The sequence below is a fragment of the Trichogramma pretiosum genome, unplaced genomic scaffold (genome assembly GCF_000599845.2).
Source record: "Trichogramma pretiosum strain Unisexual culture from Peru unplaced genomic scaffold, Tpre_2.0 scaffold101, whole genome shotgun sequence".
Lineage (NCBI taxonomy): Eukaryota > Metazoa > Arthropoda > Insecta > Hymenoptera > Trichogrammatidae > Trichogramma > Trichogramma pretiosum.
Window position 1 is genome coordinate 39,467 of NW_019640823.1, and position 27,976 is coordinate 67,442.

A 27,976-nucleotide genomic window follows, 5' to 3' on the forward strand; every position below is an offset into this window, starting at 1 on the left:
AACAAGTTCAATGGTGTTCTACCCTCGTTGTTCTTGGCATTGATCTCCACCTTTAGCCCGATTTCATCGCAGATCATGAAGAATTTTCTCAACGACTTGTCGGATTTGAATCTTATTAATAAGAGGTGCAGAGCCGTGCATCCATCGCTGTCGGCCAGGTTGGGATCGGCGCCTAGCCTCAGCAGTTTTTCGATGGTCTCCGGGCTGCAGTTACGCACGGCCAAGTGCAGCGGTGTGTCGCCGAATCGGTTGTACACATTGACCCGAACTTTACGCCTCCCCTCTTTGACCAACTTGAAGAATAACTCCAGCAAGTACTTATGCGAATTCCGGCACAAAATGTGCAGAGCAGTGGATCCATCCCAGTCGACTCGAGTCGGATCGCCGCCTCTTGACATTAGATCCGCGGCCATGTCTTGGTCTTTGTTGAACAGAGCTTGTCGTATCAGTGAATAATCTCCAATCATAATATTCGGATCGTGTCCGTTCGCGATGAACGTCTTGACGAGATCACGGTTTTTGGCGAGGCCGAAGATCGCGTGAAAATGCGTCAATCCCAATCCATTTGCGTCGACGTAGTTCAAATCGACTCTGTCGTATATTCGAAAGAGCAAACGGACCATGCCATCCCAATCGTTAAATTTGACCCTCAATGCGAGATGTATGGGTGTGGTGCGACGCACCTTCTGCAGGTATCGGTCGTTTCGGGCGACTCCGGGCTCGTCTTTGTAACCGGTTGCAACCACGAACTCGATGAATCGTTTTCTTGCCTCCTCGTCGCCGTCCTCGTCTGTTACGACGTGCGCGAGAAAACCCTCGATTTGTTCGGCTGGACAGATCCTTAAAAGATCTTCATGAGTTGGTAATGGGCCCCGCCAATTTTGGATTAAACGATAAACGTCATCAAGCAATCGGCGTCTATCCTCGTCGCTCAGGTTAAAGGCGGTTCTCACCAAGCTCCTCCAATTTCGAGCTGCCATTTCGCCAACAATTTAAGATTGTTTTTTTTTTCGTCATGAAAACTTCACTTGCTGCGGTCGATGCGATATTTCTAACTGTTCACTGAGGGCAAAAAAATATGTAAGAGTAAATGCGTGATATATAAGATACATATGAGATACGAGTAGACCCGAGCTTGGTAGAGAATAAGTCGTTGAATTTGTTATCTATTTGAAACGGTCGTAGCAAAAGCAGCTCGTTTGTACACATAATATAAGTAAGCAATAACAACAATAGCACACGGCTGAATCGACGCTTTTCTGCGCCGAATTTAAAGACCTCGTTTATAAAAATATGTGAAATGTGTAAAAGTTTCATTATTTACCATTTAAACTGTTCAAAAACAGAAACTCAAGTACGAAAATTTTTTTTGTTCAATGTCCACCAAGAAATCATCGAGTTTATTGTGGAAAGACTTAAATATGTATTTGTGACTGATGTCCTTATATTATGTATGTGTGGATAAGACCAGGCTGTTTTTGCAAAAAGGTCTTTATCGCCTGGGCCCTCGGCTGAGCTCAAAAAGATGATGAGGTAGGTGACGATTCGGCTATCGAGATTCCAACTCTCGGGGGAAAAATTGAAATTTTTATCGCCTAGCGACCAAGAGTTGTCAATATGAAAATCGCTTAAATTATTTTAGACAACAATTCATTTGATATTTATTTATGTATTAATTTCTTTTTTTTTATCCGATTCTTTTCTTACTCAGTCAATTGACTATCGGAAAACCATATGGGAGACCATGCTGTCTCATACGCGAGTAAATCTGTGTACCAGGAAGTAAGCGCGTTTTATCATCTCACGGCCATCCGTCGCGGGCCATCGTAGGCAGGCTCGTTTTAAATATATTATAATATGTCTTTTATCACGAAGCGACGAAAGCAAAAAAAGCTCCCTCGAATTCGTCAATAAATAAATGTGCGCCCGCGCGTATGTGTGTATCATCTCATTCGCCCGCTCGCGTACATACACACACACACGTGCATCGAAAATTTTTGCAAGCTCGCTAACTATATAGAATATAGATGATATTTAGCCGCGCCGCGACAGATAGCGAACCGACTGCGAGCGGCTGGCAGTCTCGCGCGCGCATCATCGCAGTAGTTTCGTATCGAGCTTGCGACGTCGGTGCAAAAGTTGGCGCGCGAAACCACGCAGCAGCAGCGGTGCAGCTCAGGAGGGGCGCGACGCGATTCGCGGTGGTGACTGCTGCTGCTGCTGCTGATGTGCGCGGCTTTTCCTCGTTCGGTTCGTCGTCGCGATCGTCGTCGCGCGATCGCACCGACCGATAATTTTCAAAAAATTTTCACTCGTTTCTGCGCGTTGTTACGCTCGTATCTCGCTGCACACGGACAGGTATACCCGCGGCTGTACAACGTGCTCGAAAAAGCTTTATCGCCCCGAGAGTAAAATCGTCAGTGTGCTTTCGCGCCCGCGTACATTATAATATAGTATACAAGTGAGTGCATGTGTGTGTGTGTGTGTGTGTGTGTCTGTGTGTTTTGCAGCAGCTGGCCCCCCGTCGAGGTGGATCGAGTGCATCGGTGTATCGCTCTCGCGGCCGCAGCGAGTCTCGTAGCCGCCGCCGACGCGAGTATTAAGACGCGCACCTCGCTCGCGCGCGGGGCAATATTTTTAGAATATTCGGAGGAAATATTTGTGGCTCCGGCGGATCTCACTCTCGCTCTCTCTCTCTCTCTCTCTGGCCGCTATCCTATCTCCATCTCTCTTTCTCGCGGCGCAGCTCCTATCTATCTCTCTCTCTATCCCCTTCTCCTCGCTTTTTTGGTTGTCCCGCAGTAGTAACAGCAGCAGCTTGCAGATTTTCGATGCTACCGCTGCTGATGCTGCTGCTGCTGATCATCATCATCATCATCATCGCGCTCGATCGTCTACACGAGACGCTGCCGCCGCCGCCTCGAGCTTTTTCTCCACTCTCCGAATATTTATTTATAAGTATAAATATTTGCATACGAGTGTGTTGTAAAGTCAGTGCGTGCAGCAGCAGCAGCCCAAGTTCAGTCGATTTTTAGTTTACGCACACGCACACGCATGATAATATCGCAATGTCCGATCCATAAAAGCTCTCTCTCTCTCTGCAAGCTCCACTTCGCGGCTCGATGCTGCTGCTGCTGCTGCAAGCTCGTGCGTATTATGCCCGAGTAGTGTAGTACAGTGGCGAGCTATATATGGGGGTAACGTGTGTGCTGTGCGTAGTAAACGCGTTAGTGCATAAACATACACTCAAGAATTGACCGAGACGCGATGATAACGACGACGACGACGACGACGATTTGTGAAACGAACGATTACTCGGGCGCGTGAAAAAGAAGAGAGACGAGGAAAAAAAGCTCGTCGAGCGGAATAATAATACATTGAAAGCTCGCGTTGATGGTGCCGAAGCGTCGAAAGAAGCGTCAAAAAATTCGAGCCGATGCAGGTGAGTGCAAAAAAACAAAACAAAAAAAATATCTTTTTTTTTTTGTTCACTGTATAACTGTACAACTGAACAGATGTATCGCGCCTGTCGATGACGTCTCTGAGCAATTAGTCCGCGCACATCGTGCATATTGCATATCGCGCGCGATGCATAGATAATCGCGCGCGCCGATCTACATTGCTCGCGCGAGTTTAACAACCCTCCTTGCGGTACATATGTTTGTATGGCATTGACCGCTTATGTACAGCGAGCGTAGTATAGAACCTACGAGTATCGAGTTCATCGTTAATGTGTGTTTCCACATAAGTCATTATTAGTTGGATATATATATGTACGCGGTAACTTTACACACGTAGCCACCGAGAGCTGTAGTGAGGTTTGCGAATTTTTTCACAACCAAAGCTTATAAACGCGCGCGAGACCGTGTGTCTGTGTGTGGGTGGGTTAGTTTGCTCGATGTGTGTTTGCATCGATATATAGGGAGGTGGTGCGGCGCGCTCGCTTATGAATTATTGAAGATTCGCGACTCGCGCGAGCTAAATAGCGCGAATTCATGACCCCGCGCGAGATCGATCATGCTCGAGAATACCGTGCTGTACATGTAAGGGCGATGCTATTGTGTAGCGCAAAACATAAACGATGTGTTTAAATCGAAGCAGGCACGAATCGGAGGAGCCAAGGCATCGACGCCGTCGTCATCGTCGGCCGCGGCTGCTGCTGCTGCCCGCGGACCACCGATAAGTACCGGCAACAGCAATGGCCCGAGCAACGATGACGAACAGGTGGCCTTCTGGAGGCGCACCGGAGCCATACCGCGAGTACCGGCGCAACCACCTGCCGTTCAGCAGCAGCAGCAGCAGCAGCCCAGACGCGGACTGTTCTCGAAAATGTTCTCCGGGGGCGGTGGGGCTACGACCGCCGCTACCTCCAATTCATCCTCGTCGCCTTCTCCAGCGGCTTCGTCGAGGACGACCGCCTCCTCCTCGAGTCGATTCGCCAGCACACTGGGCAGCTCGACGACGTCGCTGCTGCGCTCCATATCGCCGGCGTCGAGATTACCACCACCAGCAGCAGCAGCAGCGACGGCGGCACAGCAGCAGCAGCAGCAGCAGCAACCCCCGCCACCAACGAGGGAGCCGACGCAAAGGGATACACGCAGCGAGAGCAGAGATCTGCCGACAGCAGCCAAGAGCTACGTTTACAAGTGAGCTATAGAGTCACTCGCTCGTCATGTTTTCGACGTTGATGTCGTATCGCTCCAACAATCACTCGTGCGATAATTACGACCTGTCGCGACGTTTGTACAGGACGAGGACGCCGGTGCCGGTGAAGCCGGAGGATCTGCCGCCGATCGGCGCCTCCGCGCAGGCCGCCCGCAGCTCCTACGTCTACAGGACCCGAGTGCCGAGGCGCGCCATCGTCGACTCGCTGGCCCATCATCAGTCCTTCGACGAGACGGATTACGCCTCCGGTGGTGGTGGTGGTAATGGTGGTCCTGGTGGCGAGGGCGGCAATCCCATTACGCGGCGCAGGGGCGCGGTGAAGCATCAGAAGGTCCACATGGTCAGGAACCACAAGCTCGTGGCCAAGTTCTTTCGCCAGCCCACGTTCTGCGCCCTGTGCAAGGAATTCCTATGGTTTGTGTACTTTGAGCTTTTTTTTTGGCATCTATGTAGTGGAAAAAAATCTCAAGGGTAGGTCTAGCGAAAGCGAATAACTATATTAGAAAAAGATATTTCGCTGTACTTTTGCTGGATCAACTCCTGAGATTTTTTTCTGTGGTGTACAATCAGGCTTCTAATGAAAAAATTTTCTTATTTTAGGGGCTTTGGAAAGCAGGGCTATCAGTGTCAATGTAAGTACCATATACCTTTATTTACTCGATGCAAACTTGCAATTTAGAATCTTAACTAATTGTTCGTACATTTTTCTTTTAGCCTGCCTGACCGCGGTCCACAAAAAGTGCCACAACAAGCTCCTGACCAAGTGCAACGGCGGCGGCCGAGAATCGGAAAACACCATTGTAAGAGAGCTGTGGAGCGGACAGGTCGACCGCCTAGAAGACCCGGGATAAAGTCGCGGGGCAAAAAAAAAAATGAAAAAAATAACACACAGAGCTTTCGAACGCGCGGTGCAATATGTATAGTACCGAGTCATTGCGAAGTAATGCGCGTGTACACTGAGAGAGAGTATTAGCAGTTGTATTTTTGGCAATGAGCTTGAGCTCTCTCTCTCTCTCTCTTGTCTCTTCTCTCGTTGCGTCAATGAGCGCGAAGGAGGATTTATTTTTTATTATTTTTTTTTTCGCGTGGACATCGCGTCGCCGCGTTTCTGTGTACCGATATTTTAATGCGTACGCGGCGAGACGAGCGTGACGCATTATGTACATTTAAATGTATTGGAAAATCGCTCGAGAGAATTTAAAAGCAGCTGAGCGCGCGTCAAGGATGATCTCGTTCTCTCTTATCGATGACATAGACCATGGAAAACTGTGGAGAAATTTGACCCTACGACAACGTCCGAATTATTCTCGTTCGCGCGTTCGTTCTTCGTTTACTCTTTATTCCTTTTTTTTCTGGTTATTTTGCATCTTTGCACTCGACGATCGATCGACGCTTGCATCCCCCCGTGACTCACACGAATATAATGTAAACGCGCGAGACAAAGCTCGGAATTCCCGTATATCCACCGGAGAGAGTATACGCACGATTTTTATATGGAAATTGTTTTGATAACACGAAAAAGCCCGAAAGATGCGTATGATTTATTGTTCATTCATTTTATTATACATTGTTCTTGTCGTTATTGTCATTATAATACTGTCCTTTGTGTGTCTGCGCGTGTGTTTTGTCCATGTTTCTGTTCCAGTACTTGCGCGAGCGCTTCAAAGTCGACGTGCCGCATCGCTTCAGGCTGCACACCTTCGTCTCGCCGACGTTCTGCGATCACTGCGGCTCGATGCTCTACGGTCTGTTTCGACAGGGTGTCAAGTGCGACGGTGAGTACAATAATTATTACTTGTCTAAAATATATAATGTTCGATTATTGGTTATATTATTCAGAAGCTTGGCCGTGGTTCCATTGCAAAAACGAGTCGCGCGACCCGATTCTCGCGAGACCGAGAAATCCGAGATTTCGAGAGTTGATTAATTTTCACTCGGCTTGAATATAATACATCCCATTTCGAGGAAAATTAATAACCTCGTGCAAAAAAAAGACGATTTTTCTATCGATAAAGAGGTAAAAGAATAAAAAAAGAGACGAGCAATCGAAATCGATATCAATTCGTCCTTCGGCCGGGAGTAAAAAGATCTCTTATCATTTATATAAATATTAGTTTCGTGTTTGTCGACGACAGCTACGCGAGTGTAATAAATAAATGGTGTTCGACACGCACGCAGATAGCCTATACAGCAGCCACAAGGCCAAGGTAAGTAAGCTCAATGATATTACACGCTACTACATTACACATATATCCGATATGTACATATGGAATCGAATCGATTTGTTAATAAAAACTCGCACTTTATCCGTATCCGGTACGAACTGGATCTTTTTTCATCTACCCCGTTGAAATCTGTCGCTTTCTTGATCTCAAGGTCCGATACGAGGGAGAGAGAGATAAAAGGGGTAGACAAAGACGTTCGAATGGCCGCGCGTCGACTTACACACACACACACACACACACACACATGCATACATGTTTCTCGGATTGCGCAGCTTTCGTATATATAATATAATTGCGAGCTTGCGAAGAAACGAGTCGTCGAACGTATACATATTATATACCCGGCAGAAAGGCATATAATGCACGAATTAGAAGATATTATACGATATACAGTTCGAGAAAGAGATAGGTAGAGTTAGATAGAGATGAAGAGAGCGTCCACCAGCATGATTCCTAAAATAACAAAACTAAAATATCCAAAGCTTCGACGCGAGATCTACTATACATACGCACGCATACACACATACGCACACATATTCGCGCGCGTAAAGCACGAGTTTATAATATGTATATAATAAAAGCTCGCGGCTCGATGCAGAGTTACCACTATATACACATCTTACACCTGCGCCTATATATACCTTAATTGACGCACGCCATGCCGATCGTACGCGTGCTTAAAATCCGGAGCTGCTGGAAGAGAAAAAAGAGCTGGACATTTTTTTTGCTCCTTTGCGGAAAATAATTAGCGTAGCCAAAAATTTTCCATCGCTCCTCGGTTATATATTACACATATATAGCATATACGGTACATTCAGCGCGTATTGCGATGCACATATAGCACAGCGGCCAAAAGCTCGTTTATTGGACCTCTGCCATTCGAGTTCGAGTCTGAACGCATCGGAGCTTGCGTTGTATGTATATATATAATAAATACAAATCATCCGCGTCTGTCATATTCCAAATGTCTCGATAAACTCGTGTCTTCCATACACGCTATATAGGTTTCTTTTGCGTGTATCTACTCGCGTTTTCGTACACGCGCGCGTAAATCCGACACAACGGGTAAAATTTCTCAATTATCTTAATTATGCACCGAGTACACGTTCGCGCGCGAAAAGTATACCGAGAAATCGCGCGTCTGCATATCGTATATAAGAATCAGCGAGTGACTCGCGTCTTACAAACTCTACGCTATTATATAGTCTCTCTCTTTCTCGAGAGAGAGGCGAGCGAAGAGTTGAAATTCTATTCTTACAGTACCTACACCTCGTCTTTGGGTTCTCTCTACTACTACTACTACTACTCTACTCTACTCTCTATACTCTATACTCCACTCTCCTCTCCAAGTCTCGAGCGAAAAGTTTAAAGCTCTCTCTCTCTCTCTCTCACTCTTTCTCTGTGTAAAGCGGCGGGGTTGGCCGCTTGCGCTACTGCTGCGGAGCGCGCGCGAGTTCAAGTAAAATAGAGAGAAGAGAACGGATCTCTGTGCGGCCAGTCGAGTCAGTCGGTCTTGGGCTCCCTGAAACGTGGGAACATCGTCGCCATCGTCCGCGGGTGCGCCACGCGGTTCACGCGGCGTACCTCGTCGTCGTCGTCTCCGCGCGGTCGTCTCTTACGAAACAAGTGTGGTGCCGCGGATTTTTCCTTTTTTTTTTTTTATCTTTTTACACTTCGTCTTTACTGTTGTTGTTGTTACAAGTGAATGTGATAAATCCGAAATCACGATGCCGTACTACGGTGACAGCGGCCTGCCCTACACGAGCAGCAGCTACTACTCGATCGGCGGCTCGGCGGCAGGAGGCAGCAGCTCGTTTGCCAATCACAGCTCGTTAATGACGGGTGTCAGTCGGTAGGTGCAGAGCAGTGGTTTCGTATACACGCGCATACGTGCGCAGCCTATAAAAATGCGATATATACACGAGATGTGTGATTGATTTGTCTCTCTCTCTCTCTATCCCTGGCACTACCACTGTTATTGTGTATTGATTTTGCAGCGCAGCCTCTGTTGTGTGTCGTATATGCCGCGGGGGCTTTGTTTTATTTTTTTTATTTTATATATTTATTTGATCGACTATTTTTGGATCGTCATCAAAGTTCTTTCTCTTTCTCTCTCTCTCTCTCGGCTGCAGATTTTTTTTCAAATAGGCCTCGACACGCACGATCCGTTAGTTCGCGATCGGCTGCTGCGACAGTTCGATCGATACTCTTTTGTTGTTTTTTTTTACTCTTCTAAAGTGTTGCATCGTCAATCGTGTATCAAAGATATCAGCGATTTTCGCGCGAGATCGAGTTTTTTTTGGGCCACTCCAGCTGAGACATGGTCGAGTTAGTATCTATCTCTAGACGACGAAAAAAAAAAAAAATTACACACGTTTCGCAGTGTAAATCAGTGATTAGTGACGTTATAGCTCGGTAGCTATTTAAACTCTTGTCTCTGATTCTTTTCCTCTTCTTTTATATTTTGGTGAAAAAAAAGTTCGACCGCTGACCTTGAGGTCGGTCTACAAACAGTGTACGAGGCCGTTATGAAATCGGCTACTGCTGCGCGTCTTTACGCTAGAACTATCGTTAATTTTTTTTTCTCTCTCTTTTACGCGCCCTCGCCCGCAGTGCCCGGAGAGAGAGCGAGCGAGCTTGCGAGCTTGCGCGCGAATTCGGGCTCGTATTGCACATTTGCGAAATATACAAATTTCAAGCTGTAGCTGTATGATATAAAATCTCCACCATCTCTCGAATGCGTCAATGGTTTGACGGTGTGTGTGTGGGTGCTTGCGCGTGCGTCTGTTATGATTCGCGGGCGCCCGCAAATTGTATATATTAATGACTTTTGATGTATCGCGTCGTCACAGCTATCCCGTAGAAATTTCACAAAATATTTTGAAACGCTCTTGTATTGTTACGCTTTAAAATGCTTTCTATCTCGACTAATATCCTATAATACATTGATGAAACATTTTGAAACACGCATCGAGGCGCTTTTATTTTTACAAAATGTACATTATAATTCCGATCTAGAACAACCTTCGAGACAGAAATTGCAGTTGAACGTGAAAAAAAAACATTACATTTTCACCCAATTGTGACGAATCGACGCACACGCGTACACATTACTGCGCAGAGAGCTGTCAATCACAACATTTACCTCGAAAAAATAATCAAAGCAGCGCACGCAGCGGAGAATTTTCCGGCTAAAAAATCTCACGTACGCACTTTCACTCTTTGGCACTTTGGGAATGTCAAAAAGCTCTCCTCTTTCTCTGTCTTTTTTTTTTATCTTATTCCGCATACACGAACGAACGCGATCGCCACACGTGTGTTATATACCTCGAAGCTCTCGTGTGTGTGTAAGTGTGTGTGTGCGAGCATATTTAAATACACACACACTCACGACGCGTACGCACGCGAAAGAAAATGCCGTCGCCAAGACTCATAAATCAGGTGGCATAAAGGGTCTCTCGCTCGCGTAAATGTTCCTCTATCTCTCTCTAAAAATACTCCACAAAAGCTCATAGGAGAATTAAAAAAAAAAAAGTGAAGAAGAGTTGAAACAAAAAATTGAGCTTCTCGCAATCCATCCGCCTTCCGCGTTGGTTACCCGGAGATCGATCGATCTCGATCGATGTGACGCAGATGCAAACCTAGCGAAAGCTCGAGATGTATACTGGTGTGCGTCGTTCTCATTTCTCTCTTTCTTCTTTCTCGTGTGCGTGTGCGATATCGAGCTCATTGCCGATCGGTATGCTTTTATAAGGGTCAGATGTGTGTGGATGCATCCGCAGCCGATTCATGGAACTATGCGCGCGCGCTATTTATCCCGGATTCTTTATCTAGAAGCCAAATCACGACAATGACGACGTATAGATGAAGACGACGACGACGACGAAGACGATCGTCGTCACCCCGGCGCACCGTTGTCTCTCTCTCTCTCTCTCTCTTTTTTTCAATGTTTTTTTTTCGTCGATGTTGTTGTTGTTGCACTCTTCATCTCTTACATTGTGACTAATCACCTCGACTATTTTCACGATTTGTCCTTAATATTATTGACCTAATTAACAATGCGTATATCATTTAACACTCATTTCTCAGGTATCCTGTCTCATTAGTATCGTCTGCGTCGTCTTCGTCGTCGTCATTGACGAGCTCTTCGTCGTCGTCGTCGTCGTTTTCATCGGCAATTGTTACTCGTACGCACAGGTATAGACAAGGTACGACCGGTTGCCAAGTGTTGTCCACACGCAAAGCGTACGTATTATTATTATATGCATTAACTCATCATCATTAAAATTATCGAAATTCTCGGCTCGCTATTTTCTTTGTCTCTCGCGCTCTCTCTCTCTCGGTCGCTGCGTCGTATACGTATAAAATTTACGCGTCTCGCGCGCGCTCGAGAAAATGCCAATTAGTTCGGGGATTAAACAAATAAGAAATAAATAAAAATTCAATGGTAGCCCTCGTGCCACGAGGCGAAATCATCAAAGACGGTGCACTACTACACGACACGGTGTAGTACACCTCGCATCGCGCAGAATCTCTCGTCTGTCGTCGGCCGGCGTTACGCATATCGTGCGCGCACGAGCCGATCGTACATCTGCAGAGCTCGTTGTATAGCATGCGTATTACAAACTTTGACAATGTAGCTATCAACGCACGCACGATCGGCAGGTGTCTAATAATCGCACACGTGCGCGCACGCGGGTATGCGTACAGGCGTAAAAATAGATATCGTTAATCATCGGCAAATCGTCGAGATCTTCGAGCAATTAAGTATGTTCGAAACTTATGTATACATTAATTATGATTAAAGCTCGGAATTCGATTATTTATACGCGCGTTTTATAAGATTTACACCGGATTGCCTTTGGCTTTGGACGCGCGAGTTCGTTTCACAATTATTGCCCGCCTCTCCGCTACTGCTCTTTTTAGGGTCAAGTTTGTAAACGATTTACGCGTTAGGCGCACCTTTCCAAATCTTAGCTAACGTCTGTCTCTCCCCGCGCATTCGCTTTTATTGTTTTTAACAAGTTCAATGCTAATATACGCGTCGAGCTACACGAGAAGAGCCCGTAGCCGAAGCAGCAGCAGCAGCTGCTGCCGATCATCGTGCAGTGTCGCAATCGCTTTTCGAAGCGCTTGTAAAATACAAAAATAGCCGCCAAAGTCGGTGCAAAAAAAAAACAACAACGCAATTTCGTTGTAACGATTTGTTAAGGGTACACCAAAGATATACCGTCTTACGCACATCGACCTACGAATTTTTGCCTTGCGACTCTTTTAACGCGCGCACATGCCGGAGTCGCAGTTGATGTATAATTCCAGTCGTTTCTATACACGCTGCCGCCGATCTGCATTTGAGCTTTCGCTGCTGCTGCTGAAAATCGCGCAAAGTGAGTGAGAGAGAGAGAGAGAGAACTGTCCTAGATTTTCAAACTTTAACGCATGCACACGCGAGTAAATATAACTTTTCACGCGCGGCGCGGCGCGATGCGGATTTTCGAATGTTAACGCTTGTATACATAACGCGAGCGGTAGCGGCAACAGCGGCGGCGGCACGGACATATTATTATACGCTCGGGTTGAACCACCTCCTGCTCGCGTTTATTCGTTGGGCGTCGCGATCATTGCGCGTATTCGACGATCGTGTATAGCGATTGTTTACACACGCCTCGCCTATATAGAATTCGCTAGTTTTTGCGCGTACAATATTTACGTATTTATGTGATAATCCGAGTGGACCAACACAGCCTATATTTACAACGAACGACGAGAAGCGTTTATCGACTCGATAAATTATAATTATTATTGTTATCGAGACACGCGCTCGATCGGTTGTGCGGTTCCGTCGTCGTATAGTCGTCGTATCGTATCATTGACTATACTACCGGAGGAGACACCCACGAGAGCTGAACTTTTTTTCTTGATATTTTTTTTCACGTCGACTTCGGCGCGTGTATAAGCACGCACGCACGATGTATAATAAAGTTTAGAGAGAGATTTTTGCTCTGGCGAGTTGTCAAAAAAGCTGCGCCTCTCTCTCTCTCTCTCTCTCTATTTGCACATAAACGCAATAGGCCGAATAGAAACGTACGCGTTGATTCCAATTGTTTTCCGTTCATTTGTTTGGAAAATTTTGAACGGTATATAAAAAAAAAATATTTACCGTTCGAAAGCTCGCGAGCTTGCGACGATCTTGTTATCTCGCACTAGCGGAAATCGAATCGATCTTTCTGTATATGCGTCGTTCGAGCTCGATACACGCGTCGTTAAAGCTTACAAATTGAAGAAGCAACGATCCGACGACGACGACGCTTTACCGTAACCTTGAATCGGCTATATATTTCATCGTTTTCATACGTCTGCCATCTACGTTCGGATCCAAACGCATTAATTCGCGCAAAAAAATCGGTCTGCGTTCCGGCGATGCGTACGCGACGATTTTATGCGATTTTCGTGCAAAATTGTACGTTATATATACGCGTTGATAAAGGCGAGCGACGATCGTGAATCATCGTCGAGTTATATCTAAATATGATACGCGGTCGCGCAGGCCCTCTCCGCATAAGCTGCGAGAGCCCGATGTGCCAAAAGTTTCCTCGCGCGCGTATTTTTAGCAGATCGGATATATAATTATGATGAAGATTTCATTTGCGAGAAATCGAATTATAATGCACGTAATAATCGTCTATACAGCGCATCGAGAGAGAGAGAAGAACATTTTTTTTTGCTTTTACGTAACTATACATATTCTCTCTGGTGCCTCTCTTTCGCTCTCGAGCTTGCGAGTTTTATTTTCATATCGAGGCAGAGTCGTCGTAACGCGGACTGTATACCCGTTAAACTCGACGTTTGTTTTCGACGATACGCAATTTCGCTACGATCGTTAATTGCGGTTGCAAGTATGTAACACGTATGCCCACGTGAGCGATCATCGTTGATGTTGTTGTTTTTGTTTTTTTTTCTTCACGCTCTCAATTTCGCTAAGCGACGACGAGCTCGGTAAACAAGAGAAGAAAGAAAGAAAGAAAATACATCGCTTAAAAAATTGTGCTTTTAAACTATTTCGCAATGGTCGAGCAGAAAGAAAAAAAAAACAACGACCTCGTGACCCGTGTCTCCTTATCCTCGAAAACGCGGCGTATTATTTTATTTATTTTTTAGCTCGTTTACGGGGAGATTTGTATAAATCGTCTCGAAAGCTTCGTGCGATTTAATAATCTGGAACGCCTCTCGGGCATACGCTGCTGCCAACACGAAAAAAAATTCGGGCGCGAACGTTAAACGCGCGGCGATAAATTATATTCCTCCCCCCGCGTACAAGTATTGCCACGGAAAAGAGGAGCCGATCTTCGTGACTCTCGGCGGCTGTGTAGAGAAAGGAGCAGCCTAGCCGAACCTCGCAACAAGTGTTCGTGAAAAAAGCTCGCGCGACTACTGCGTGTCTGCTGCCTTATAGTGCAGCACAGCATCAGTGCTTGCGGGTGGGCGGGCGGGCGCGCGACATTTAAATTTAGCCGGTGCGCGCGGCTCGAGCTAACTACTATCTGGCACCTGCTCTCGAAAAAGTCAGCTCTCTCTACATGTATGCGTTTCTCGGCTTCTCTCTCGGCTCATCGGAAGATCGATCGAAGGGCGCTGAACTACTGACTTTGTTATAATTAGAAATATAGATACGCAGTTGTGTGTGTGCGAATATCGGTACGGATATTACAGTATCGAGCTTGCAGGACTGCAAATTCGAAAAATTCCATCCATCTCTTCTCTTTTTTCAATACTTTTAACAATTAGTTACGTGTCGAGCGAGTATTATAATAAATCATATACGTCTTGGGCAAATACGAAGTCTCAATGCCAAATGCTTGAGATGTCGCCGGGGGGCGGGCCAACGACATACTGCTCTCGACGGTCCTCTTTTTGTTTTTTTTTTTTTTTTTAATATCGTCGCAAGCTAATTGCTATATGGATCTTCTTTGTGCTGTTACTTCGCGTATATGATCGCTCCTGCGCTCTTGAAAAGTAAATTGGTCTCGCGCCCGGCGCTCACTGCAAAGTTCAAGTGAATCGTCGTCGTTCGTTGATTATTAATGCGTCGAATGGATGGTGCGCAGGCTTTTAAAACTCTAACGCGTACGCTAATTTATGATTTTTGGCAAATGCCTCGCGCAGCAGCACCGAATTCCAGAACTTGAAAATTTTTGGCAGAGTCGTTCGTAATATAGTAGAGTTTGATGCATTATTATAATTAAAAATTTCGTTGGGGGCTATAGGTTCATTTCACGAAATTAATTCTCTGAAGTATTATAATTCGTAGGCCGCGCAGTAGTGGGTATAATGATTATTTTCCTCGAAATTTTATCGCGACCATTGTCGCGTTTCATACAATATGAGCACGAGAGAATCGACGTTGTGAATCATTTAGACAAATCGACACGTATCACAGTTCTGTTATAGCATTTGAAATTAGCTCGGGTCGGACACTCGTATAATTTTCTACGACATTAAAATTAAGTGAGACTTTTGCACACAAATTATTTACGACTTGTCGCTCGTCCGCGACTCATTTGGCTTTTAAATAATAAATAAAACATTCTCGACTATTAAAATTTCACGTTTTATAGTCTCGGTCGAGCGAGCTCAAATCTCAACCTCATGCATACCGAATTATTTTTTATCTCTCTCTCTTCTTTTTCTTTCATTGCAGTTACCACAATCCGATCGCCGCGCGTTACTCGCCGCACCTGTCGACGATCTCCGAGTCGCCGATCGTCGTGCTGCGTCGCTATGGCCAGTCGGCCTCCACGACGGGCAGCACCAGTTCGTTCGTCCGGCCGATCAGGCGCACCATCGACACGGCGGACATCGACGTCACCAAACCACCGTCTTCGTTGCGCAGCCATCATCATCATGCTGCGTCGTCGTCGTCGGCACAGGATCGCCAGCAGAGGCATCGACTGCGTCGCGACCGGCCGACCATCAAGATACGCTCGCAGGCGCTCAAGGACAATCCGGCGCTCAGGGAGTACAACGAGCGACACGAAAAGACCGTGGGCGAGCTGCTGGTCGAGAAATTCTTGATCAAGGACAAGCAGCAGCCCGACGAGCCCAAGATCAGGCTGTATCATCAGGCGAGCCTCGGGCTGACGTCTCCGAGCTCCGTCAAAGACGACGAGGATGACAACGACGACGACGACATCCTGGCCGCGATGAGGCGGCGCGTCACCCGTCGCATGACCCGACGTCGCTCCTCGGCCGACGTGCAGCCCCTCGACCCGGAGCAGATCGAGCGCGAGGCTCGGCTGCACGCGGCCCAGGCCGTGGCGCTGGACACTCTGGTGGCCGAGGAGCAGGCCGAGATCGAGAGCGAGGTCAGACGGGGCACCTTCGTGAAGAAGCACGCCATGAAGCTGCCCGGTACAGGCTCGGACGTGTCGGGTACCGAGGAGGAGCTCAGCGTCGGCCACGACCACCAGGTGGCGAAAGAGGAAACGAGGACGGCGACGCGACACGGCACCGCCAAGAAGAAGAAACGAAGGAAAAGCATCGAGCCGGTGCCGGTGGAGAGCGAGGCCGAGGACGATCAGCTGATCGAGATCGAGATACCCGAGCCTGTGATGGAGGTCGAGGAGGAGATGGAGTACGACGACCGGGAGAAGTGCGACGATCTGCGACTGATCATCGATAACAAGATCGACGAGGCGAAGAAGGAAGTTTCGAAGAAGATTGTCGTGGAGAAGAAGGAGGAACCGAAGGCGAAGAAAATCAAATCGAAAGATGCCAAAGTGGATAAAATCAAGATCGCGGATAAGAAGAAAGCGATCGTCAAAGTTCAGAAGGAGCAGCCCGAGACCAAGACTAAGACGACGATCGAAAAAGCTCAAGATGCAACGAAGAGCATCGACGACGACGACAAGAATGAAATCGAAAAAGAATCCGAAACCATTGTCGAGGATAAAAAGCCGACGAGATTTGCCGCCAGGGACAAGACCAGGATCGAGCTGAAACGAGCCCAGTCGGCGCCGAACGAGTCCACTACCCCCGCAACGCCAACGAGCACGAGCGGTGGCAACTTCAAAATCGAGGCCTGCAACAGCGTGGGCGACTTCTCGACCCTCTACGTGACGACGAGCGCCGCCGCCGAGCCGTCCGTCGTCAAGACCTTCGAGCAGTTTCGCGAGAGCGTGAGACTTCCAGCGCCGAGGCGTCAGGAGGTCGCGGCTGCCACCGTAGCCGCCGAGGTGTCGCTGCCGATGCGTCAACAAAAAAAGCAGCAGCAGCAACAACAGCAGCAGCAGCACGTCGATTCGTCGAGACGAAACAGTGTTTACTTGACGCTGAATACAAGCCAGAATGCAGTGGTAACAGAAGCAGCAGCAGTCACAGCAGCATGTCAGGGACGCATTGGCGCCGATGACGGGCTATCAATTAATATCGACGAATCGAGGAAGGAAAGCAGCGGGAGCTGCGTCGCTACTGCTGTTGCAGAGTCAAGGCCTGCCAAGATAGAAAGCTCCGTCGCTACTAGTGGGGATGATCGTCATAATCGACAGCTAGACAGGACGAGTCGACTAGACGACGTAGTAGTAGCGCCCGCCGAGCGGCCATTGAACGTCGTCGCAGACGTTACCGACGACGCGTTTATCATCAGCAAGAACAGTAGTGATACGAGTAGCGCGGGTGTTGGTGGTGCGGGTCAGAGAGGCGGCGCCGACGAGTTCGTGCAGTGGTGGGACGAGACGGACGATGCTGCCCATCAGCATCGTCATCATCCAGAAGACAAGAGAAGCGTGACGAAAGTGACCAAGGCTCGAGATGAGCCGAGAAAGATTAGCGACGAACTCGTTGTGAAATCGGCAGTGGCGGCTGCAGCTGCACCGCTCGAAGAAACCAAAGTTCAGAAGCCTCGAGAGGTAGCAGCGAAAAAAGTAGAGAAAGAGGCCACGCCGCCTCCAGCGAAGCGCGAAGCTAATAAAGCGGAAGAGGTAGCTGTCAAAGACTTACCGATCAAGCAGAAATCGGCAGCAGTGGTAGAGGAGAAGAAGCTGGTCAAGAAGAAGTCGTCGCCGGAAAAGGATATTGCGGTCAAAGAGTCGAAAGATAAATCGGAAACCGAAGGTGCACCTTTCACGAAGAGCAAGAGTCCGGAGAAGAAGGTAGTCAAGAAAAAGACGTCGCCTGAAAAGGAGCTCTCAGCGAAAGATAAGTTGACCGTTCCGATATCCGAATCGGATACTTCGAGAAGTAAGAGTCCGGAGAAAAAATTAGTCAAGAGTAAATCGTCACCCGAGCAGAATATCTCGGCTAAGGAATCGAGAGAAAAATCACCCGCGCCGACGAAGCAAACGTCGGAAATCGAAGCCGTACCTTTCAAAAAGAGCAAGAGTCCGGAGAAAAAGTTAATTAAGAGTAAATCGTCACCCGAAAAGGATATCTCAATCAAAGACTCGAAAGAAAAGTCAGAAACCGAAGCTGCCGACCCTTTCACGAAAAGCAAGAGTCCGGAGAAAAAATTGGTGAAGAAAAAGACGTCTCCCGAGAAGGAGCTTTCATCCAAAGACTCGAAAGAAAAGTTGACCGTACCGATACCCGAATCGGAATCTTCGAGAAGTAAGAGTCCGGTGAAAAAATTAGCCGTCGATAAGGCTCCTGAAAAAGTTAAGGAAAAGTCGCCGGCACCTGAAGTGAAAAAACCATTGGAAGCTGTGCCTTTCGTTAAAAGTACGAGTCCGGAGAAAAAAGTCGTGGAAAAAGAAGCGTCACCCAAACGGGAAATTCCGTCGAAAGAAAAATCTCCCGTACCCGAAAAACCAAAAGAGGCAGCGGTTGAAATTACGAGTAAGTCGAAACCGATCGCAGAAGAAGTAAAAGTCCCGGAAAACAAATCGACTCCCCTCAAGAAAGAAACCCCCAATAACAAGGTGACGAATAAAAAGCTCGAGCCCAGCAAGCCGGAAAAGAAGCAGCTGCAACCGCAGCAACAGACGAAGATCAAGTGCGACTTGCCGCGGATCGATCATCGCTATCTCGCGGACATACCCGAGGAGCCGAAATCGGCCTCGCCCACGGACAAGCCAGCGCCGCGATCGTTTACCGATTTCGCGCCCGCGAAGGGCGGCAAGAGGCGAGTCGACACAGCGGCGGTGATCGAGATCGAGAAGCGCATCAGGCAAGACTCGGACTCGGCGGACAAGATCGTGACCGGCGCGGCGGTCGTCTTGATGCCCGCCGCCGAGCCGACGAAAAAAGTCGACGCCGATAATAATAAAGAGGACGGCAAGAAAGTAGGCTCCAGCGCCGTCAACAAGTCAACGGGCGCGCCGCCGGAAATAGACTTCTGGAGCGAGATTAAAATTCCGAGCGAGAAAGTTTGCGAAACAACGACGACGGAGACGGAGACGAGTGCAGTCGAGAGTTCGGTTCAGTCGCTCGAGCGCGAAGAGCAACCGCAGCCGCTGCAGCAGCAAGACGACGCGAGCATATCCAGCGAGGAGGTTGTTCGCAAGGACAGTCAGCCGTCGCAGAGCGGCACAGTGAAAAAGATCTCCAAGTGGACGAACCAGGACAATCTGAACAATGCCGACGACGAGTTGACCCCGATCAATTCCAAGGAGGTGAGTCCGCGAGTGTCCACTGCTTCGGTAGCCTCGACCACCGCTGCCAGTAGCACCACCACCAAGAAGAAGATCGTCAAGCGGAAAAAGTCCGGCACGACCGGCACCAAGAAGAAGTCCGACAAAGCCGAGGCGGGCAGCGGCGGCTCGAAGGTAGGCACGAAGAAAACCGGCACGAAAAAGACGTCGGCGGCCCTGAAGAAGGCAACGAGCTCGGCGATGTCGCAGGAGTCGGGCAGAAACTCGCCCAGCGCCCCGCGGCCCTCGGATCTCTCGAAGCTGCTCTATCAGACGCCGGCCATACTGCTGACGGCGACGCCGCGCGATCTGCGCAAGGTGCGCCGCGCCAAGGTGAAGAGGAAGAAGCCGCCGTCGAGGACGCCCTCGTTGAGCAGCGACAGCACGGGCAGCACGAGGAGCACGGCGACGGGCAACACGACGAGCACCGAGGAGGGCAGCAGCAACGAGGACGGCTTGGAGGGACACAAGAGGCTCGCCTCGACCAGGAGCAACGACTCGGGCTTCGACGGATCGCCGAGACTCTCCAGTACGAAGATCCGCGTCGATCTGCATTATATAATGTGTTTTTTTTTTACTTGTCTAACACCGTTGTGAGTTTTTTTTTTTTTACTAATGCAACAATGTGTTTACGTTTTTGGTGTTTTTAATATTTTATATACGAGACGAGTCGCTGCCGCCACATCGTAACGATATCGAATGACGATCGCGATTTTTGGCAGCGATCGGGTAGCACGTGTGTGTGTGTAGGTGCGCGACTGCATACTTCGCACGCTGTGTGCTACGTGCTGTGTGCAGGTATAAAAATTGGATAATAATATAATACATCGTGTATGCGCGTCCGTCAACGCGTACATATATATTATACCCCGAGAGATGAGTTATCGATTTCGTCGCGTCGCGCAAAAGTTAATTCACCCTTTTGATATACGAATCGGGTTCGATCCCTGCCCCCCTCCACCTATTTTCGATTTATAAACGCGGGCCAAGCTTCTGATTTTTTGTTTCTGTACGATATATTTATGACGAATTCCAATATATAAATCAGATTGCGACTTGGTGTGCCATAAGAAATGCGAAAAATTGACGGGCAATCTTTGCGGAGTCAATCAGAAGCTCATGGCCGAGCTGCTGCAAACGGTACAGTTCAAAAGTAAGTGGCGGCGTATAGTGGCGCTATACGCTGTGTGTTTGATCTTTTTCATAGTCGTCGATGTGTCTCATGCGTACGATTACTGCTGCCGCTGAAAAATTTATCCTGCTGTTTGACGCTTTTTATACGCACGCACAAACATATTATAAACACGAACTACTTTATCGACCCGAATATACCGTACGCTGCAAGTCGCGCGCACAATTATAAACGTAAAAGAGGTACGAGCTTACGTATGCAGGTGGATATATGCCGATCGAGATTATTTTTTTGGCAATCGTCACGCAGCAGCACACCTCATTATAAAGAGAAATGGCCGTTTCGTGCGTGCGCGCACAGAGCTTCGTCATCGATGTATTATACGCTTTGCTATATATCATACACTTAATCGTATTGAAAAAAGCTCTCACGAGCTTTTTAGCGGCGACGAACATTCGAATACGCAATATGTCACTCTCGAGACTTTTTTTGTTCATCTCGTGGGTGCGGCTTGGCGTGGAAGGAAGTGTCGCGCGTTGCGTAATCGAAGGACAACAACAAGCCCGCGGAAAAAAAATACGCGTATGCAGTCGGTGTGTAACGTAGTCGTTGAAAGCTTGAAAAATCGAGAACGCGGGAAAAAAGAACGAGAAAATCTCCGTTTGATAATAATCATAATGATAATAACGATGATTTGCTTCGACGAGTCTTCCTACTTGGCTCGCTCTTGGCTCTCTCGCTCTACCGGGTTTTAGCACGCGACGATATTACAACGCGTTAAATTCGTTCATCGCCGCAAATGAACGGACTCTATTCAAGAAAATCAATTTGCCGATTATTCTCAGCTCTGCTACGAGAACACGCGTAAAAAATGCATTTAGTGACTCTCTGCACCTTTTCTTCTTCCCCACCGCCGAACTATGGATCAGTACGCGCGCTCGCAGAAAAGCTCGCGTTGCAAACGCATACCGATCTCTTGCATCGAACGTCATCGCGTCATCGACGCGTCGAGTGTGGTGCATGTTTGTGGCGTACACAACGCACGCGGTCTGCTTTTCTTTGCGCGCGCGCGAAATTATTGGTCCGAAGCCACGCCGCGCGATCTGCGCATCTTTGAGGAAATTTCGCGAGGAAAATCGTAGAAACTCGAGCTCGTTTCTTTCTTCGATTGCGGTAATATGGTAGTGCATCCGTGACTCGGAGAGCGCGAGGACCAATCAGCGACCGGCCGCGCATTTATATTTTTGATATAGTAATACGGATCGCGCGCCATGGCGCAGGAAAGCGCAGGTATTTTTCTACATCGTTTTGACTTTACACGTCGAGCACTATTTGTCCTGGAGTTATCTCGAGTCCAATTGATAAGAGACAAGAGCGAGATTCAGATGATTCCAGGGCAAAAATTTTAGATTCAATCGATATAATAAATCCGTAGGTAGTAGCACCGCAAGCAGCAAATCGGGCCCGTCGTTCGTGCGCGTCGGCCGCAAGTCCTTCGTGCGACGCCGGCTCAGGCCGCAGGGCTATTACGGCGTCGTCGAGCAGCAGCAGGAGCTGCGCTATCAGCAGCAATCACTCGGTGAGATTAGTTCCCCAAACACACACATACATACACACACATGCTATTCGCAAAAAAAAACAGCTGCTTTTCTCAAGCTATTTTCAGCTATTTCAACGCTGCATCGTTGTTATACGTATCGAAAGAGAGGACACATGTATAACGCATCGGTGTGAGTGCGCGTGGGGGATGGTTTAGCCGGTGTTTTGTCGCGAAGACGGATGACTGCGGACGTTACTCAATTATCGAAACTGTGCATTAATATCCGAACGACACGTGGCCTGTGAGTGTGTGTGTGCGAACTTTGTTTTCTCAATCGGCTGAGACAAATCGATTCACTCGTGCGTATCGAGGCATTGATCACATTCGAGTAAAAAACGTAAAAAAAAAAAAAATTGAGAAGAGAAAAAGAAACTAAAAAATCACGCTACGCTCTAAAAATATGATTTCACGTGACGTCGATAACGCGCGACTGTTTGTAATGTATACGATAAATACAAATTTCGCGTGTCTCGCGGTGAATGGGACGACGACGACGACGCGGTGGAAGATAAACAAAAACGAATAAACCGCGCGCGCGAGACTATCGACGTCACTGCGATTCGGAGGGGGACAAACGGAAAAAGAAATTTCGTGAAACAACGACGCGACGCGATCGTCAATCGTCGACCGGTGATCAACACAACATCGATCGATGAAAAAAAAAAGGCAGAGGAAGAAAGAGGGAGAGAGAAAGAAAATCGAATAGTTCGAAAAGCTCACGACCTTGAGGCGCACGATTTAAGCTCTCGAGTTTAGAGCGAGCTCATACGAGGGAGAGTTGGAAGTAGGGAGGAAAAAAGAGGGGAGTGTTTGTGGGTTTGGGGAAAGCAGGTCCTATACCGATTTTGTCGGTCGAGCGCAACCTGTTGGCCGATCGTCAATTTCTGAAAGCTCGACCAGAGTCTCGAATACGATCGCATCGATTCTCAAAGCCGAGAATCGCGTTCGTGATCTGCACGCGCGTGTCTCTCTCGTCTCAGGCTTTTTCATAAGGCAAACGTATGATGGACGGCGACGATCGTCGGTGTGCGAATCGAGGACTGTGTGGCGTACTCGCGGACGGCATCTCCTCTACTGCACGTACACACACACACGCACTCACACACATAAAGCTCATAATAAAGATGTATGCGCGCGTGTAAAGCTGCTGCCGCTGCCGCTGTGACATCGAACGGCCAAGTCTATTTTTGAATAATGTCAGAAGAGCAGCCAAAAACTCTCGGCTCGTATACATGCGCACACGTACACACGAGTTACGCAGCGATATTCGTATGCGATCATTATTACTATATACGCGAAATACGCTTCGTATCGAGTGAACTGCCATATAGTATGCAATTTATATTACATAGCAAGAGGAAAAGAAGCGGCGGCCGATCTCGCGCAACTAGGTGACGATTGATCCACACACTAACGTACTCACGGACTGTGACCGGGAGAAAAAAAATTTTGTCGCGTACGATGGGATAAAAAATTTGACGTTGTAGCGACGTTACCCCCCGCGCGCACGCGTGCATTAACGCATTTAAAGTTACGCGCATGAGCTTGCGAACGCACACATTCACACATACACGCGAGTCGTCGTTGCTATATTTTTAGAATCTCACGGCTCGTACGTGCGAGTTTGTGTATCTGTATATATAATATGCTGCAATATGAATGTGCACGAGAAAAGGAAAAAAAGGAAAGAACGAGAAAAAAAAAGCAGAATCAGCAGCTGCACTTTTCTCCTGCACGTTACATTATGTTTTACACGCACAACAAACACGCACTCGTGCGGTATGAGCGAGGCACAGAGCTGGCTTTTGTGCATTCGCTTGTATATCCAGGCATTTTTTTTAAATACATCTCCCGCTCGTGCGAGTATTAATATTTTTGTCCGGCGCTTTTACGAATTTTTCTCACAAGAGCCATACGCGACGGACATGCGTGTGCAGCAGCGGCAGCAGCATACGAGACGGAAAGAGAGCGACTGTATTTTATGCGCGTGATGGTTAATAAACGCGTGCGTCAGAAAATTTGCATGGTCATGCAAGTCGTATCGACTACTATATGTGCATAAAATGCATAGACACGTGCTTGTGTCACTGTTTGTCTTTCTGTGTGTATTTTTCATCCTCGCATGTATTTTTTCCAACAACAACAAGAACCAACCATATCCTTTCGATTTTGTTTTTTAATCCCCATTATCGCATGTATGGCAGAGCTTAACAGCATATGCAATGTATAGCCATATGCTGTATTCGAAGGCTCATCGTATTTTTCTATTTTTATTTTCTTGTTTGTCGAGTTCGTAGTACTTACTGTATGTAACGAGTGTGCAGGACATGTTTTTTTGTTGAAAAAAGGTTGAGTCTCAATACTTTACAATACAATTAGAGTTATGTTGTTGTATTATTAAATCAATGTTAGCTCAACTTCTAATTTGTATAATTCTACGCGCAGCTCCTTCCCAATCCTCGGACAATCACAAGAACGCCGACGGCGACGCCTACCATCCCAGCGGGCGGATAACGCCGCCGGCCACGAACCTGCCCAGATTCAAGAAGTACGAGGTCACGGACTTTAATTTCCTCAAGGTCAGTACGAGCATTAACTATCGTTTATTATTATTGATGACGACGACTCTATATACGATCGTTAACGAGCAAAACAACAAACATATCGATATTTTTATACTCTATAATAATTTGTACACAGGTCCTGGGCAAGGGCAGCTTCGGCAAGGTGCTGCTGGCCGAGCTGCGCGGCACCGAGTGCGTCTACGCGGTCAAGTGCCTCAAGAAGGACGTCGTGCTCGAGGACGACGACGTCGAGTGCACCCTCATCGAGCGCAAAGTCCTCACGCTGGCCACACGCCATCCCTATCTCTGCCATCTGTTCTGCACGTTCCAGACGACCTCGCATCTGTTCTTCGTGATGGAGTACCTGAACGGCGGCGATCTCATGTTTCACATACAGAACAGCGGCCGGTTCAGCGAGGCGCGCGCCAAGTTCTACGCCGCGGAGATCTGGTCGGGCCTGATATTTCTCCACAAGAAGGGCATCGTCTATCGAGATCTGAAGCTGGACAACGTGCTGCTGGATTACGAGGGCCACATACGCATCGCCGACTTCGGCATGTGCAAGCTGCAGATATTCCTGGACAGGACGGCCGACACGTTTTGCGGCACGCCCGATTACATGGCACCGGAGGTACGTGTATTTCTCAAATGAAAATATTGCATGCATATTTATTTATTGAATTAAAAGACAATAAATTTGAAAAAGTTATTGAACGAGTTCTTATGCAAGTTCTTTAGAAGATCTTTCAAGAGATACAAGAGAAACTTGTATAAGAAAAATTATTATATTTTATACTGAAAGTATGAGATCTTTGGCTTATGACAAAATTTACTATTACTATCGTAATTTTTATTATGTTTCGGATGATTTTTAGTACATTTTATTGTAAATTTTGCCATAAGTCAAAGTTGTAATATTTTTACTATAAAATATAGTAATTTTTTCTACTTAGATTTCTTCGTGTACTTACAACTCAAATGCCCTAAATATATGAGTAATATCTTGCGTAAAAATTCAAATGATAACTTACTTGAAAGTACATACTTGTAAACAATAACTTGTAGGATCTTGCGACACGCGAAATTGACAAAAAAAATAATTTTTTCCTAGCTAATAATCATAGATTTAAAAAACTGGTTAGTTAAGTTAAAAGAAATAATCTCTCTTTTTGTACATAATTTTGGTCAAGATAGGTAAAATTTCACCAAATTTCTTACTCTTACTTTAGTATTTAGGGCTTTCCAAATGAGCCAGCTTTTACGTAAGAACTTATGTCAAAACTTTTACGGTCGATATTAATACGTAAGATCTTATTTTAGTTCAAGAAAAAAAAAATGAAAGTAAATTCAGTATATCAAGCCCGCAATTTTCTTTATTGTTATACACACTAATAACGCTTGCGCAATTTTTTCTGCAGATCATCAAGGGCCTGAAGTACAATCAGGCCGTGGACTGGTGGTCGTTCGGCGTCCTTCTCTACGAGATGCTGACCGGTCAGTCGCCCTTCTCGGGCTGCGACGAGGACGAGCTCTTCTGGAGCATCTGCAACGAGCGGCCCTTCATTCCGCGCTACCTCAGCCAGAGCGCCACAGATCTGCTCGTCTGCCTGTTGGAAAAGGACGCGGGCAGACGCATACCCGGCCACGAGATCGCCTGTCACTCGTTCTTCTGCGTAACTATCGATCCAATTATTTTTATATACCTTACCTTTTTTTCTTCGTTGATTTAACGAACGATTTTTTTGTCTTCGAAATACGATAGACGATCGCCTGGGACAAGCTGGAGCGGCGCACCCTGGAGCCGCCGTTCAAGCCCGCGGTGGAGCACACCCTCGACACGCGATACTTCGACACGGCCTTCACCGCCGAGCGGCCGAGGCTGACGCTCGTGCCCGAGCAGATACTCACCTCGATGGACCAGAACGTGTTCCGGGGCTTCTCCTACACGAATCCCAACGCCACCGATTGAAGCGCGCTTAATGATAATTGATACGTGACGACAAAAAAATATTGATTTTATATACGTGACACTGACAGCGGTACGAGCAATAAATGAGCAATGACGTTTCGATGCGACCGAACTTCGAAAGAGAGAAAGAGAGAAGAAAAAAGTTAGGAAGAGGTCGTAGCCGTCGTCGTCGTCGTAATTCACACGAGCGCCATGTGCTCTGGCCTTTTTTTCTCTTACTCTTACTCCGTATCTCTCGTTAATGTGTCGCTGTTACTGCTGCTGCTGCTGCTGCTGCTAGATGTCAAGAGGGCACTGACACGCGAGTGAAGTGGATCATTGCAAGCTCGAGCGAGCACACACAATATAGCATATTCAAATTTTCGAGAATCGAGCGGTGGCCGGCTTGTACATAATGTAACTCGTGCGTTAAAGCCGGCAAGGAAGAGGCGTGTCCAAAGTGTTTGACGGCTGGAATGTACCCACGTGTTTCTTCGAACAAAATTGACTTTTTGTACCGTGATTTTGGACGCGATATCGATGACTCTCTCGTTTTCTCATTTCAAATGACCTGCATTTATGCAAATCGCAAGAATATGGTAAAATTAATCGTCGATTAAAGATCGTCACCTATACGGAGCATCGCTCGAACACTTTGGAGTCTTTGCGCACGAGCGCGCGAGAGAGAAGAGAGCAAGGATTCTCGCTATGCATACTCTTTTTTTTCTCACGAACCTTTTGTAAATAATGAGGAAAAAAAATTGAATGAAAAGAAAAAAATATACTTATAAATGTTAGTTTGTATTTGTCGAGATAATATTACGTATACGCTAAATGTTTTTTTTTTGAAATACGATTATTTCACTTTATAAATATAATTATTATTATTATCATTGAATACAGAGATATCACTATATGCAATACAAATGAGAAAATGGATAGAGAATTGCGATTTCTTTTTTTTTCGTCCGTATTATAAATATATATTCGTTATTGTATATTTTTTTTAGTCTACGATCGTTGACTGATGATAATTTTTCTCTCTGTTTTATTTGTAACTGTACCTCATATTTTATTTATTAAATCGTGCATATAGTTTATTTATTCATTATATTGAAAAAAAAAGAAACGAAAATTGCCCAAAAAAAAAGATGACGACGAGGAAAGAAAAGATTTGTTAGAAATCTATACGAATATATGATATGTGAATGTGATATGT

At 46.9% G+C, this 27,976-nt stretch overlaps 2 protein-coding genes across 2 annotated transcripts; both read left to right on the forward strand.

The window, feature by feature from the left end:
- Nucleotides 1-2,254: 2,254 nt before the first annotated feature.
- LOC106655472 lies at nucleotides 2,255-5,559 on the forward strand. Its single transcript, XM_014375883.2, has 5 exons — nucleotides 2,255-3,442; nucleotides 4,099-4,646; nucleotides 4,750-5,079; nucleotides 5,266-5,297; nucleotides 5,380-5,559. Exons 1-5 carry the CDS (start codon nucleotides 3,437-3,439, stop codon nucleotides 5,514-5,516), a joined length of 1,053 nt encoding a protein of 350 aa, XP_014231369.1. The 5' UTR covers nucleotides 2,255-3,436; the 3' UTR covers nucleotides 5,517-5,559.
- Nucleotides 5,560-8,413: 2,854 nt separating this feature from the next.
- Nucleotides 8,414-27,783, forward strand: LOC106655471 (titin-like). Its single transcript, XM_014375882.2, has 6 exons — nucleotides 8,414-8,742; nucleotides 15,589-20,042; nucleotides 24,691-24,824; nucleotides 24,946-25,440; nucleotides 26,228-26,482; nucleotides 26,572-27,783. Exons 1-6 carry the CDS (start codon nucleotides 8,618-8,620, stop codon nucleotides 26,776-26,778), a joined length of 5,670 nt encoding a protein of 1,889 aa, XP_014231368.1. The 5' UTR covers nucleotides 8,414-8,617; the 3' UTR covers nucleotides 26,779-27,783.
- Nucleotides 27,784-27,976: the final 193 nt, after the last annotated feature.

What these genes read in the sequence shown, in the direction of transcription:
- LOC106655472 (XM_014375883.2), top strand. An exon ending in GCCAAGAGCTACGTTTACAA is followed by an intron (nt 4,647 to 4,749) that starts GTGAGCTATAGA and finishes ACGTTTGTACAG; the next exon opens with GACGAGGACGCCGGTGCCGG. An exon ending in GCAGGGCTATCAGTGTCAAT is followed by an intron (nt 5,298 to 5,379) that starts GTAAGTACCATA and finishes TTTTTCTTTTAG; the next exon opens with CCTGCCTGACCGCGGTCCAC.
- LOC106655471 (XM_014375882.2), top strand. Translation starts at nt 8,618, where the DNA reads ATGCCGTACTACGGTGACAGCGGCCTGCCCTACACGAGCAGCAGCTAC. An exon ending in CGGATCGCCGAGACTCTCCA is followed by an intron (nt 20,043 to 24,690) that starts GTACGAAGATCC and finishes TTCTACGCGCAG; the next exon opens with CTCCTTCCCAATCCTCGGAC. An exon ending in CCTGTCACTCGTTCTTCTGC is followed by an intron (nt 26,483 to 26,571) that starts GTAACTATCGAT and finishes GAAATACGATAG; the next exon opens with ACGATCGCCTGGGACAAGCT.